At 41.2% G+C, this 13198-nt stretch overlaps 1 protein-coding gene across 6 annotated transcripts in view; it reads right to left on the reverse strand.

The window, feature by feature from the left end:
• The window catches only part of LOC6527369 (CUGBP Elav-like family member 2), a 96230-nt gene that overhangs the window by 12676 nt on the left and 70356 nt on the right, over positions 1 to 13198 (reverse strand). For 3 of the 6 annotated variants that reach the window (XR_005560350.2, XR_005560351.2, XM_039371403.2), the window contains 5 exons: positions 2229 to 2410; positions 1870 to 2167; positions 1572 to 1778; positions 553 to 588; positions 326 to 337 (listed from right to left, as the gene is read on the reverse strand). Coding sequence is in view for 1 of the 6 variants with exons in the window: in XM_039371403.2 (XP_039227337.1) it covers positions 326 to 337; positions 553 to 588; positions 1572 to 1778; positions 1870 to 2167; positions 2229 to 2410 (735 nt within the window). In the remaining 5 variants the exon portion in view is untranslated. Of the gene's footprint in view, positions 1 to 325; positions 338 to 552; positions 589 to 1571; positions 1779 to 1869; positions 2168 to 2228; positions 2411 to 13148; positions 13168 to 13198 lie in introns of those variants that run through there. The other 3 variants (XR_001454344.3, XR_001454345.3, XR_005560352.2) reach the window with 2 other exon arrangements.

Genomic DNA, 13198 nt, shown 5'->3' on the forward strand with positions numbered 1-13198 from the left:
CTGGTGACGTAAAGCAGGCGACGTTAAGCAAGCGCGTTACGGTGCACGTGAATGTTACGTCGAATGGTTCGTTGACTTTTGCTATCAAACTTAATCACACACACATTTTTTATGACAAAATGAAAAGGAAAGCCACATCACTCGGCAAGTGGGAGGAAATTTAAGAAAGCGGTGGAAAACTGTGAAACTTTCAGGAGTGTTTAAACAGTAAAATATTTCTTATTGTTTTAATAAACTGATAAGATCGTTTAAAATGAAATTGATAGAGAATTAAATGAAAGAAACAACACCATTAAGCTGTGCAAATATTTAATAAATTTCTCACCTGTTTTTTTGGCTGCGTTTTATCAATATTTATTCAAACGATTAGCAATGTTAAAGAAGAGAAAATGAAATACATTTTTGTCAGGCAATTTTTTCGAAGGATTGCTATGATAAGCGGATTTTAATAGTATTTAGTTTTTGTTGACAATTTAAGCAACAACAATAATCGAAATAAAAACAAAAGTAGGAGAGCTTTGAAAATTTTGATAAATCCAAGAGAATTCTTACCTGATTTTTTGGCCGCAGCCTTTTTACCCAAGAGGCCTGCATTAAATCCATATTTATTTAAACGACAGGATAAGCAATGTACAAGTAGATCAAAGAGAATACAACTTTGTTAGCAAGAATTAAAGGAAAATCTTCTAAGCTAATTAGGATGGACAAGCCGAAGACGTCAATCCATCCCTTTTGGAAGAAAAATTCCTATTTGGCTATTTTAAGTCGATTGCAAAGAAGCTTGACAGTGAAGCCTTGATTGTAATTGGATTTCCTTGGATAAACAGAATTCCATGGGCATTAGAAGGATAAGCGGCTCTTCAGCGAATTAGGCTAATTGGGCACTTTGATTGTCACATGATGACACATTTGCTTGCAGGGAAACCAGAAATAGATAAGCAATTTCTCTGAGGGGTTTTCGAGTAGAAAGTTTACCTCATTAATGATGAATTAAATCAGGAGAGCAAATGAATATTAATGAGTTCATCGATTTCGGCTATATATTATATTACCCACTTATAACGAACAAGTTACTGAATTTGTTTCGCGCGAAGGTTTTATGCGTACATAATCTCTCTGTCACAATTGTCCAAATATACAATCCGAAAATAACTTTATTGCAATCCAATAACCATTCGACACTCATTAAAGGCAATAACCAGGACAACAGCGAGGATATTTAAGTGCCGGCGAGATAATTAGAAATCGATAAAAGCAACACAAGAAGTGCTGGAGAAAGGGAAAGTGTGGACGGAAAGAGAAACTAGCAACAGGCGAGCAAGAAAATAGAGAAGTGGAAAAACCCAGTGACGCACAAGGAAAACTTCAGTACGGACATGGGAAAAAATAAGATAATTAGCTAAAGCAACTGATGGCCGAGATACGGCTGGGGGATTATGGGCTGCGGTAAGCCCTGATGAATTATTAACCATGGAGCCGCTTCAAGTGTCTGACCCCCGTTTCCGCCCCAACTAGCTGAGCTGCTTAAATTGCTGTTAAAGGATGTTAAAGGATGTGGAGGAGTTACTCACAGAGCAGCGCAGCCGTGTTGGTCAGTTGGGCGCTTCCAGGCGATGAGGCAGCGGCTGCTGCCGCGGCGGCATTCGAGAGACTCGGCTGCGTCATGGCCGCAATGGCCGCCAGATTCTGGACGGTCATCGGGGTCAGAAGTCCTGCGGCCGCAACTGCGCTGGTGTCCGTCGCCGAGCTGCTCTGCTGGGCTCCCAGTCCTGTGAGGGCTGCAACGGCACAATACATTGGAATCGATTAAACTGGGCTTCGCACTACTATTCAATCCAAAGCAAAGTTCGAACTGTACGAACTACTCACCTTGCAGCAACTGCTGCTGCAGCCCAACCGCCTGCAGTTGCTGCAGCAGTTGGATGGAGGCCGGGGTGATGGCATCGGCGCCGAGCACCGGCGAAGGCTGCTGGGGCGGATTGGGCAGGATGGGCGTGGTCACGCTGGTGGCCGTTTGGCCCAGCGGGATGTTGATGTTGCTGGCCAGGTTCCAGAGGTTGGCCTGAATCTGCTGGATCTTCTTCTGCTCCTTCTCCTTTTGCGTGTCGGCGAACTTGACGACCAGCGGCGATGTGCAGCCCTCCATGATCTTGTTCTGGCTCAGGGTCTATAGCGATAGGGAAGTATTTGATATATTTATTTACAAAAGAAGAGCATTTAGTACTCACCACTTTAATGGCCGAAATGGCAGCGTGTTTGGTGGCGAATGTGACGAAGGCACAACCCTTGCTCTGTCCGTTCTGGTCCCGAAGAACGGTGCACTCCTCGATGGCTCCGTGGACTTCAAATAGCTTGCGAACGTCGTTCTCGTTCAGCTTCTTGTTTAGCATACCCACAAACAGTTTGCGTTCTGAAAATAAATGCATTTCATTAGTTACCATTGATGGGGCATTCATACTGAATGGATTTGGGGGGAGAAATGAGAAGCTAGCTAAGCAACGCCATCAATTTTAGCCTCTTAATGTACTTTCAAAACGAATAACTTTTTAGTTACTTTGATTAACAGCATGCCTAATTGAGATAAATCCATGCCCAGTCTAAGACCTTGGCCTTGGTAAGTTAATCGCTGCGTGAAACGTTAACGGAAGCCCCAGCTCAACCACATTGTCGAGTGTAACCCTATAGCCCCCACCGATGAGTTTGCCTTGGCTGGGAGCTCGGTGTTTTGGCATTGAAAAGTGCCACACTCAAGTGGGTTAGGGCCAGGTCTAAACTAGACTGGACTGGAGTGGTTCGGAATGCGGCAAATGGAGCAAATGAAGAGTGTGGGCTGGGTGTCGCTTTTTGCGGAGAGACTGCGTGCTCAGCCAGGCTTAGTTAATTCCAGTATTTGGCAATGCTCAATTAATTTTACATAAATTAAAACACTGGCTGCCTGCTAAACTGGTCGGGACTCGATAACTAATTGGCAGGCATTTAACATTTCGCCAAATATTTGCACTTTCCATCGAAAAGGGCTCCAAGTTTGGCGGCGCGGCGACCGAGGAGGCCAATGTGCAACTAATTTATTTGCACAAACACGCAAAATGCGCACTGCACAAATTAATTGTTATCAATTGTGCAATTGGCTGAGAATGTTTTTCCAAATGGCGAAAGCGGAATGCCATGTGATGTGGTTGTTTGTGCGGGCGGATCGGTTCGGTTGGTTGGACACTCTATCTTTTAACTAAACCAAATTGCAAATCAATTGGCTTAAATTCATTTAAAGTGCAGGCGATTACTGCGAGCGGATTAAATTTGTATGAAAAGTTCGAAGCCTCTTTCAATTGCCAGGATTTGCTTGTCGTCCGAATTCCTCATTAAAGATTTATTTATATATATATTTATATTTTGGTCCATTATTTTTTAGGCATCACAGAATGTTTGGTAACTAAATTAGCCCTTGCATATTTATTTCCCTTTCATTTTCAAAAGAACCCTAATTAGTTTTCGCAGATTTTAACTGCGCTGGCAGAAATTTTTGGATATCGTCATCCGAAAAATCGAATAACGTTTGCATTGTTATAAATTATTATATTATCGCTTCAATAAACGGGAAATTTTTAGTCAATGAAAATTATGTTTTATGGCCTGCAATTTGCCGCAACAAAAATGTTCATAGCCCGCCGCCGCCCACTTGAAAATCTGTTTTTGGAAATCAATTAAAATTATAATTAAGCTGCTTATGGGGGAAATTGATTTTAAGTAGCCATTCTGGTCATTGACTTTGCTGCTGCCGTGCTGATGGCGGGTATTTAAACTTATTATTATTCGAAACGTATTATTATGGAAACTTTTATAGTCGCGAGTAACCGCAAGGAGTATTGAAATTCAGCTTAATGGCAGAGAACTCTAATGCCTTGGTTTTTCCCCATTTCGGTCTGCCACTTGCCACTTGGTGGTACTTGCCACATTTCGAGGCATCATCGTGCTGCAATGCGGGTCTATCCTTCCACTCCATGGAGCCATGCTCGCCATTCTCCAACTGCCTCTCTATCGCCCCCAATTCAATTGCCATTCCGACTGCTGATGCTGCATCATCATCATCATTATTATCATATTCCCCAAGCGTTATCAAATGCAAAAACCCATACACCCCACACCACACACATACTACGATGATGGAGATGGGGCGGAGGAGCACTTGCACCATTATTATTATGATTATCGCAAACTGCAAGTGCAACTGCAGCAGCGACATCGACTAACTGCACTTGAGCTATATTATCATAATCCTAGCAGAAATTGCGCACAGTCAGCAGCAGCAGCGCATCCAGTGGGAAAAAGGAATTTTAAAATTCATTGAATTCGATGCTTGCGGTGGCGGAATGCCAATACCCCATCTAAAACACAACCACACAACCACCCACCCATCCAACCCACTATCCAATTTCGTAATTCAAGTCCCTCTTCCCGAAAAAGTAAACAAACTTGGCGTGGCGGTGACCTCATTAGTTTCGATCAGCTGCAAATTGTAAGCGTTTTCCACTGCCATCGAGGGACTCAACTCAAGAAGCGTAATAAGAAAATGTGTATAAATTTAAATTATAATAAATGCTTCAGAAGAAACGTACAAGTGTCACTGGACAAGAATCTTTCGGATGTTTTACTCAACCGCTTCAAATACTTTAAAACCCAATTATCTAAACCCTTATCCAAGTGCCCAGGTGTAGGCAGTCGCAAATCTTAAGCGGCATTCAATTTAAAGTTAAATTCCGCCACCAAGGCGGCGGGCAAACTTTATCTTTAAGTCCTGCCAGCGAAATTGCTTTAGTTTTAAATTATTAATATGCCGGACCTGGCTCTCTCGGCGCAGTTATTACTCCCCCTTCCCCTTAACTCCTCTTAACCCGGCCAAAATGGGGGTTTTAATGCCGGGTGGCTGGGAAATGGACGAGTCAGTGAGCCGGCTTCGGGGTAATGCAACTAATCTGCTTCTAGTGGCGCACATTAAGTGTTGCCACGCTTTCGACTTTAATTTGAAAACATAAAGCAGAAAAGGGGGGGCAGCGATGGAGCTCAGGGAAGCGGCTAAAGTGCGGCCACTTCTGCAACCTACACACACACACACACACACATATATTCAGGCAGGACTTTATTTTCCTTGCTCCTGCGATGGCCATTTTTGCATGCAACTCAACTTAACCGAGCGACCACTCGAACCTCGAGCCCCCAGCCTCTTACGCCAGTCCCAACCCCAACCCCAACCCCAACCCAAAGCCAAACTCAAAACCAGAGAGTGTGGGAACCCAGAACCCAGAACCGAGAACCCAGAACCTCGAACTCCAAACCGAAACCAAATGCTGGGCGAACGAGCCATGACATCGGCGTACTGAGCGCTACTCTTCCACTCTTCACTCGCGCCCACTTTTTCTTTGGATGCTGCATGTAATGAGTGGGTTGTGCGGGGTATTTAGCGGGAAATGCCTGAGGAAATACCTACTATTTGTTTGAGGTAAAAACGAGCAGCAGAAAACTCTTCATTCATTCCAATGCTACACATTATCAACTTTATAAATTATACGTCATTGAATTAAATATTATTATTATTCAACTAATTCAAAATATTATTATTATTCAACTAATTCAAAAACCCTATTTAATCCAATCTTTGAGATAAATAAAGTGTTAGTTAACTAAAAATCCTGTTAAAACGTTTGTATCATCAAAGCTATAAGAGCATAAATTTTTGTTACAAATTCCCCACCTGGTTAATCATACCCGCAATACTGTACATACATATATCCAAAAATGGCAGCCGCGCAACGCTCAAAAAAACGGGTCATATTTGCCGCCATTTCAGTTTAGAGTGTGTGTGTGAGTATGTGGGTGTGTGTGTGAACGTATGTGGCCGTGCATCCTTCATTCAAACCATCCCCTCTCACGCCCCCCTCACCACCACACCCCCCCTTGTTAGCCAGCACACTTGGCTTAGCTTATTTATGTCACAAATATGAGCAAACGCGTACGCAATGCCACGGCTGGATGGACTTGCCTTGCTTGGCTGGAAACCCCCTGCCTCCCATTGCCACCCCCAGCTGCCCACTTATCCAACACCAACCTCACCCCACCACCCCCCTCTCGCATTGCCCACCTGGCTGCTTTTGCCACTTTGCATGCATCGCTGCGTGTTTGGCATATTTAACAAATTTTCGCAAAAATAATGTAACTCTCCATGCTGAACTCGCGTTGTTGTTTTCCCCTTGCAAGTTGTTGTTGTTGTTGTGGCTGCGGTTACGCACACAGTGAAAAAAGGGGGGTGCTTAGTGGAAGGGGGATTGGGCGGGAGAGAGAGTGGCAAAATCTAATCAAGCGCTGCGGCAATAGTAGCACACTGGCATCAGAACCCATACATATGCACAGAACACAAATACGCACATATACACACAAACACACACACTGACAGCTTCGAAAACCACATGCTTGAAAATTGAAAAACAATTTAGAAATATAGAACAAAATGTAAAATTATGTGTAAGAATTGGCAAGAAGCACGAAACTCTAGGAATGATTCTAAAAAGTACAATAAAGTTTGATACAAAATTATAACAACAAATTTAATTAAGTTACATTTCTTAGAATTAGATCTCATTTAATTTTAAGCTTTCGTGTGAAGACATTTCATTCAATATAAATTCTCTGTACAACACATATTAGGAGCTTCTCGTTTTTGAACTCCTTGCTGCAATTTTTAAGCTCTACAATAACTGTCATAACTTTCACTTTTGAAATACTGAGAATGCTTTCCCGAATTCTTATGGCTTTTAAGCTCTGTATATGTATGTGTATGTATATATCACTTTTCCACCTGCCTAATGAAATTCTCTCCGCCAATGCCAACATAAATCCAATGCATTATTAAATTTCATTTGGAGCAGAGCTGCCGACGAAATTATGGCAAATTCGTTGCTGGATGTATAAAATTTAAATTTTAATCGCCAGCAGTCGGCAGTTCAACGGAGGGCAAAATGTTCGCAGGATGTTTCTGTTCATTTTTATATCAAGAACATTTATTTTCATGTCTATTACGGCCTTATTCGTTAAGTAAGAAAGATATGTAGTAGCTTTATGTACAAATCTTCATCTCACTTTCTTTGGCTGAGATGAGTTGTTGTACTTGTTTTTTATAATTTAATTGTATTTCATAGACTGCCTGTCAACCGCGTCGAAACGATCTATGGGTTTACTAAACTGCCTTTCCACTTTCAGACACAATGGGTTTCCCCGCATATATTTAGTCCCTTTTATTCCCGGGAATCCATTGCGCTTCCCTTTCTTCCTTGAGAATACAACTTTTATTTTCTGCATATATTTTGGGAATGCATAAGCGAAATTTACATTTTAATTGCATTGAAATTGTGTTGCTTTGTGCTTAATCTATTTTCCCCTCGTTTTTCTGGGCACAAAAAAATATTGAATATCAAGTGGAGTTGCGGCAACGTTGAAGTGGCGAAGGACTAACAAGGATTATGCATATATATCAAAGATAATTGCACCAAAAATGGAACTTTAGCGTATAAATTTCCATTATGAGGCGGGCGGGCACGAAGGAAATAAATTTCAACACCCCTCAATAATAAAATGGAGGCGAAGACGAAAACGATTTCCACAAACTTGGCTCATTTATCAATTCGGTAGCAACGATGGACAATAGTTCGTACAGGTTAATAAATCGATATGACATGAAAGCCACAAAAATGTCATTGCAACAACAGAAATAACAGCCGGCCAATAAAATGAGCGACAGAAAAAGGAGAATAGGGAGAAGAGGCCAAAGGAACTGCCCGGGAAACATAAATTTTCATGTCGAGGCAATAAAAAGGACATGTTTTTCCAGCATACACGAACACACATATCCCCATATATCCTTCCTCACACAGCAACATAATCAAGAGCATAACAATAAGGCAAGAAAGTGGGAGCGAGGACGATGGCTATTGCTTTGGAAATTATTTGCATTTTTACACATTTTGAGGGTCAAGCAAAGGACACGAAGGACGCGCGCACATACACATACATGCACACACAGAAGCAAGAACGGGCAAATATGAATGGATGTCCATTATGGCGGTGTATGTGGGGTCAAAACTTTTGATTTGAACAATGAGAGTGCGAGTGTGTGTAACTGTGATAATGGGTTTCTGTGTCGAAGAACTTTCAACTTCCTTTATTGTATTTTATGGCTCTCCCTCAATTTTTTGGGTTACACTTCCTTTTTATTATGCTTTTCGAAAAGGATAAGGAACACAAGAAGGGCAAGTGAAAGTAAGTAGTTTCAGTTTGATTATGATAATAACATATATGCATAAAAATGGAAAGAAAGGTTCGCCGTAGAAGGGTTTCGTAGCCCCAACTGAAACCATTTTTATCAATATTATATGGAAAATATGCAAATACTTTGAATGGGCCTAAAAATAAGTAAGCACATTGACGACGTTGAACGAGATAAGCGCAAAACAATTGAATTGGTGGGCGAATAAACTTTGTATTCCTATTACTGTTCTACATTTAACAACATACTGCTTAAAGCAACATAAAAGATGGGTTGCTAGAAAATTCCTTGGCATTATGTCAGTTCATAGTTGTTTAAGGAATGGCGAGTAACGCAATATTTCTAAGCCAAATTCCACTTCCCCATTAACCAACAGGGCTTAGTATGCAGCCATGCGTCACTCAGTTGGACAGTCAGTCAGTCAGTCAGTCAGATAGTCGGTCATTCCCTCAGTTGGCTCGGCAATCATTCAGTCAGTGCGTCAGACTGTCACTCCAACCAACAACTGTCGGCCCAGGCAGCCAAAGAAGCTCTGGGAATGCAGCTGCATTTGCATCTTGAGTGCGAATACCCTGCCCCTGAGATATTCCACCAGCAAAGGACTCCAGTGCTCCGACTTCTCCCAAGCCTTTTCCGTTTCCATCCTGTTTGGCCCCAAACAAAGTGTGAAGAATTTCCCCAAAAACCAATTCATTTGCATAAAATGGCAACTAGTCTGGCCAAAAGAGAGCAGAGCAGGGTGTTTGCGCGCAACTATGGAATGGCAACTGAAACACGGCTGGCTCTTAGATTAGAGAATGCCATGGATTCGCCATCAGACTCGCAATGGAGGCCAGGCCAAATCATCCTAGTTACTTTACACTGGAATAAAAGTCATCTAGGATCTATGAGTGCTTTTATTCTATTCAAATTAGAAACTGACCTATTCCCAATCATCATTTAGAGTGTTTATAATAGTCTCGCAAACAAAGTTCTAAGATTATATATTATTATTTAAAGCGTTTAAATACTAGCACATATAGTTAAGTTTATAAATTTTGGCATAGCTCATTTATAAACTCATTTAGAATTTTTATTCAAGTGCATCTGTGCGTCTGCGGGTAGAAAGTTGCATCTATGTGGGTAAATGGCACACGTTGGTGCTCTCTGAATGTGAAAATGCATTAGGCTGCAACAACAAAAGGGTCCCGGAATAAAAAAATCATTTTATGCGGGTCCAGTAGTCTGGGCCATGCCCACATACCGCCCATAGGCTATTTGGCGTTTGTGGCCAGGATCACAGGACCACCCACCGAACCAGGATCTGAATCGTAGTGCCCTACTGGCTGCTGCACTTTTTTGGGTCAAAGCAATTAAAGGTTATAAATTTCTGCCGTTCTTTCGCACACACCCCATTCCCCCTTTGTGTGCGAGAAAATTGCTTTTTAAAAAAATATTTTTTGTTAAACTTCTATACCCTTCTGCGCTTTGTGACCCAGTCACGTTCACGTGGTGGACGGACATGGCCTCTGGGGCAGTTTATTTAACGTTTAATTTAGCAGAAAATTAAAGAGCAGTTAAAATTTGCATGGCAATTTGGCCAGCAGTGATTTATGGAGTAACAAGTGTGCAAGTCAAGGGCTCAGCGTCCTTAGAAAGGATGGGTCAACACATTGAAAAACAGTAGAAACGTGATTTTATTTTAATGAATTTTGTGAAGAAATTTTAGTGAAAGCAACAGAATTGGGAGTTAAGATATGTATGTATATATTATCATATTATCTCTCACACAATTTTTAAAGCATTCAAGCATTCCCATACGTTTTCTGCACATTGCCCACATAAAATTGCACACACTTAACTGAAATTTTACCCACACACTCATTGAAAATGAAGTGTAAAATATAAAATTTTACTTTTCCCATATCGAGAGATGCAGTCACAATGTCCTTCATTGTGGTGTCCTTCTGCCACGGACGGCTTGGTGAAGTGTATTAAGCGGAAAAAGTGTCAGGCCGGCAACACGTGTATGTCAGGGATAAATTATTGGTAAATATACAGCGAAAGTTTCTGAGCGTAATAATGTCGAAGTCAAGTGTAAACTTGTGGCCGACTGATGACTGCGTGGGCGAAAGGGGCGTGGCACTTCTGGCTTGGACACATCCAGGTGATAAAGACCCGAACAATAAAAAAAAATGTAAGGTTTTAAACATGTTTACCAGATGCTGTTCTTTTTTGTCTCGCGTGTGGTTTGACATTAACAGATAATAAAATGAAGAGCGGAAATTGTGTGCGTAAAGGTTGAAAAATTCAGCGGGCGGGAAACGAATTTCTGTGTGGCTGTTAATGAAAATATCCAGCCAATTAATTTTAGCGATTTAAGGGAAACTCAATTCGGAGATTCAGATGGTCAGATGAAGAAATTAGAAGAGAAAAGTAGTTTCTTGGATTACTAAAATTCCCACAATTCCAAGTTGGAATGACACAACTGGAGAAATGTTATTTGCAATCCGCTCACATTCCGAAGTTATTTTGGCAACAATTAAAAGACCAATTGGGTCATGGACAATTTGCTTAATGCCGATGTCTTGGCCATTTGATGTCTGAATCCTGCCTCAATCTCAATCCACCGGTGAATGACAACAAGGACGAGACGCGCGTGGTGCAATAAATTGCCTTAATTACCCAATTTTAAAAGGCAGCCAGAGGAGACTCGCCAACGGAGAGGGATATATGTACATCGTAATGTGAATGTAAGGCAATTTGGTCGGCTGACGACTCCTGGCAACTCCTGCGACAAGGTAGATAACACTCAACATCAACAGACCATCAATAAGAGAGTGGGCCCACGGGGCGGATGAGTGGGTGGCAGAGAGGTCGGCAGGTTGGCAGGTCGAGAAGGTCGGGTGAGTGAGCAATAACTGACATGGACTGCCAGAGATGACACTGGTGAGTAAACAAAGTATTTAGGCACTAGTTAAATTGGTATTTGTCGATTCGATAATACCATAGAAAGCACAAACTATATTTATTGTTATATGATATCTTTAGAATTCTCAATTTTGGGAACTGAATCTATTTAGGATGCATAGAATACATCTCTTTTTTATTTTATAGATAAGTTTATAAAAGTGAGCCACTCAATATAAATCTTCCATTTGGTTAACGTGTGAATAAAAGCTTAAGCAACTACGATAGAATCACGATTTCATCACTGGCTAAAGTTCGAATTTTTCTGGAGCGTAAAAAGTGGCAGCGTGGTAAGTGGGAAAGTGGAAAAGTGGGGAGCATCGAGTGGAATCTGAGAGGAATCTGCGACTCCTACCTGGCACCGCATACGGTGATGGATGCGACGATGGCAGCCAATATGCTGAATTTATTGGCGGATAGGATTTATGCGTGGAGCGGTGCGTTGTTGTCGAGGAGGATCCTGCTGCTGCTCCTGCTCCTCCAGCAAATAATGTTAAGGCTGATGCTGCTGCTGCTGCTTCTGGTGATAATGATAATGATGATGGCGACGCTGCTGGGTGAAAGGACAATGCGGCTGCAACGTCGCTGTTATGGGATAAATTCTCAATTACTGCAGATAATTGACTGTTGCCACTGCCGCCAATGAAGGCAACATTCTCAGATGCTGTTGGTTCAGATGGCTCAGATATTCGCGCTGTGGTTTTTGCAATATTTCCCTCACAGGATCCGCACTCGCATCCGCACTCGTCGCCACATCCGCATCCGCATCCGTTGGCTCCTTTTTGGCTATTTACGAAACCGATTGCAGTTGAATAATTTATCATGTCAGATGATGATGAGATGACGACGACGTTGGCGAGCGGAGAAGAGAGAATTCTTGAAAATATTTCACACTACACTCAGGCTCACACAGATACTCGAACGCACACGAACACAGATACGCACACACTTACACACACACACAGACAGAGAGAAAGAGCAAGAGAGCAGAGAGCGTTAAAAACAGAACAAAAATCGTGAGTTTCGAACAGACGAGTGAAGTGGAAAATTCAATAAGCAAATATAATAAATATTAAACACGAATATTCAACTCAATTATCAGCAAGTTAACACTTCTTCCCAGACGTTGATTATTTATTATTCAAGAATTTTATTATCAATATTTCGAAGAACACGCAACTTTTCTTTGGGTGTTTACTGTTTACTTTTCTTTTTAGCCACGCACAATTAAAGTATTAAGTATTATTTGTTTTACTTTGATTTTGGATTCCTTTTTAAGGTCGATAGTTTTTATTAAACGTTTAACGTGTAACAATCAGCTAAATATGAGTACACAAATGGTTTTAGTTTATTTTTTGCCGCCTCGATTCGCCATAAAACAGTAAACAAAAATTATTTAGTGAGTTTCTCTTGGAGATTTCGCACTTTTAGCGTGTGATTTCAGTCTTTTCTTTCAGACAATTGCTGGCATCGAGAGTTCTCCTCCGTAATCGCAATTAAAGCGTTTGGCAATTCGGCTTCTGTTTTTATACATACAGATGCCTCCTTTAAATCGATACTAATTATAGTTCTGCAAAGTGACACTAGAAATTGTTCGAAGACAATGAATCCGCTTGCCCGCTTTTATTTTGGATCATTTCAATTCGAATCGATTCAATGCGCTGCGATTTATTTCAGGCATGCGACATTTGCAATTGCAGGAAGAGATTGATGGACTATTTGCAAAAAGGGTGATATATATCGTATAATATATCGCATGTAAATTGTATTTTTGTTACAAGTCAAATATGAGTTAACTAAAGCAAGGATTTAAAAGGGAATTCCTTGAATATTTGCAAATAAAACCCACAAAAACTAACTAAATGTACAAATTCCAATATGGACTTACATTAATATTGATTTTCCGTGAAATCCAATTTATTTGTAAGCTTTTGGAGA

This window comes from Drosophila yakuba, chromosome 2L, assembly GCF_016746365.2.
Source record: "Drosophila yakuba strain Tai18E2 chromosome 2L, Prin_Dyak_Tai18E2_2.1, whole genome shotgun sequence".
Lineage (NCBI taxonomy): Eukaryota > Metazoa > Arthropoda > Insecta > Diptera > Drosophilidae > Drosophila > Drosophila yakuba.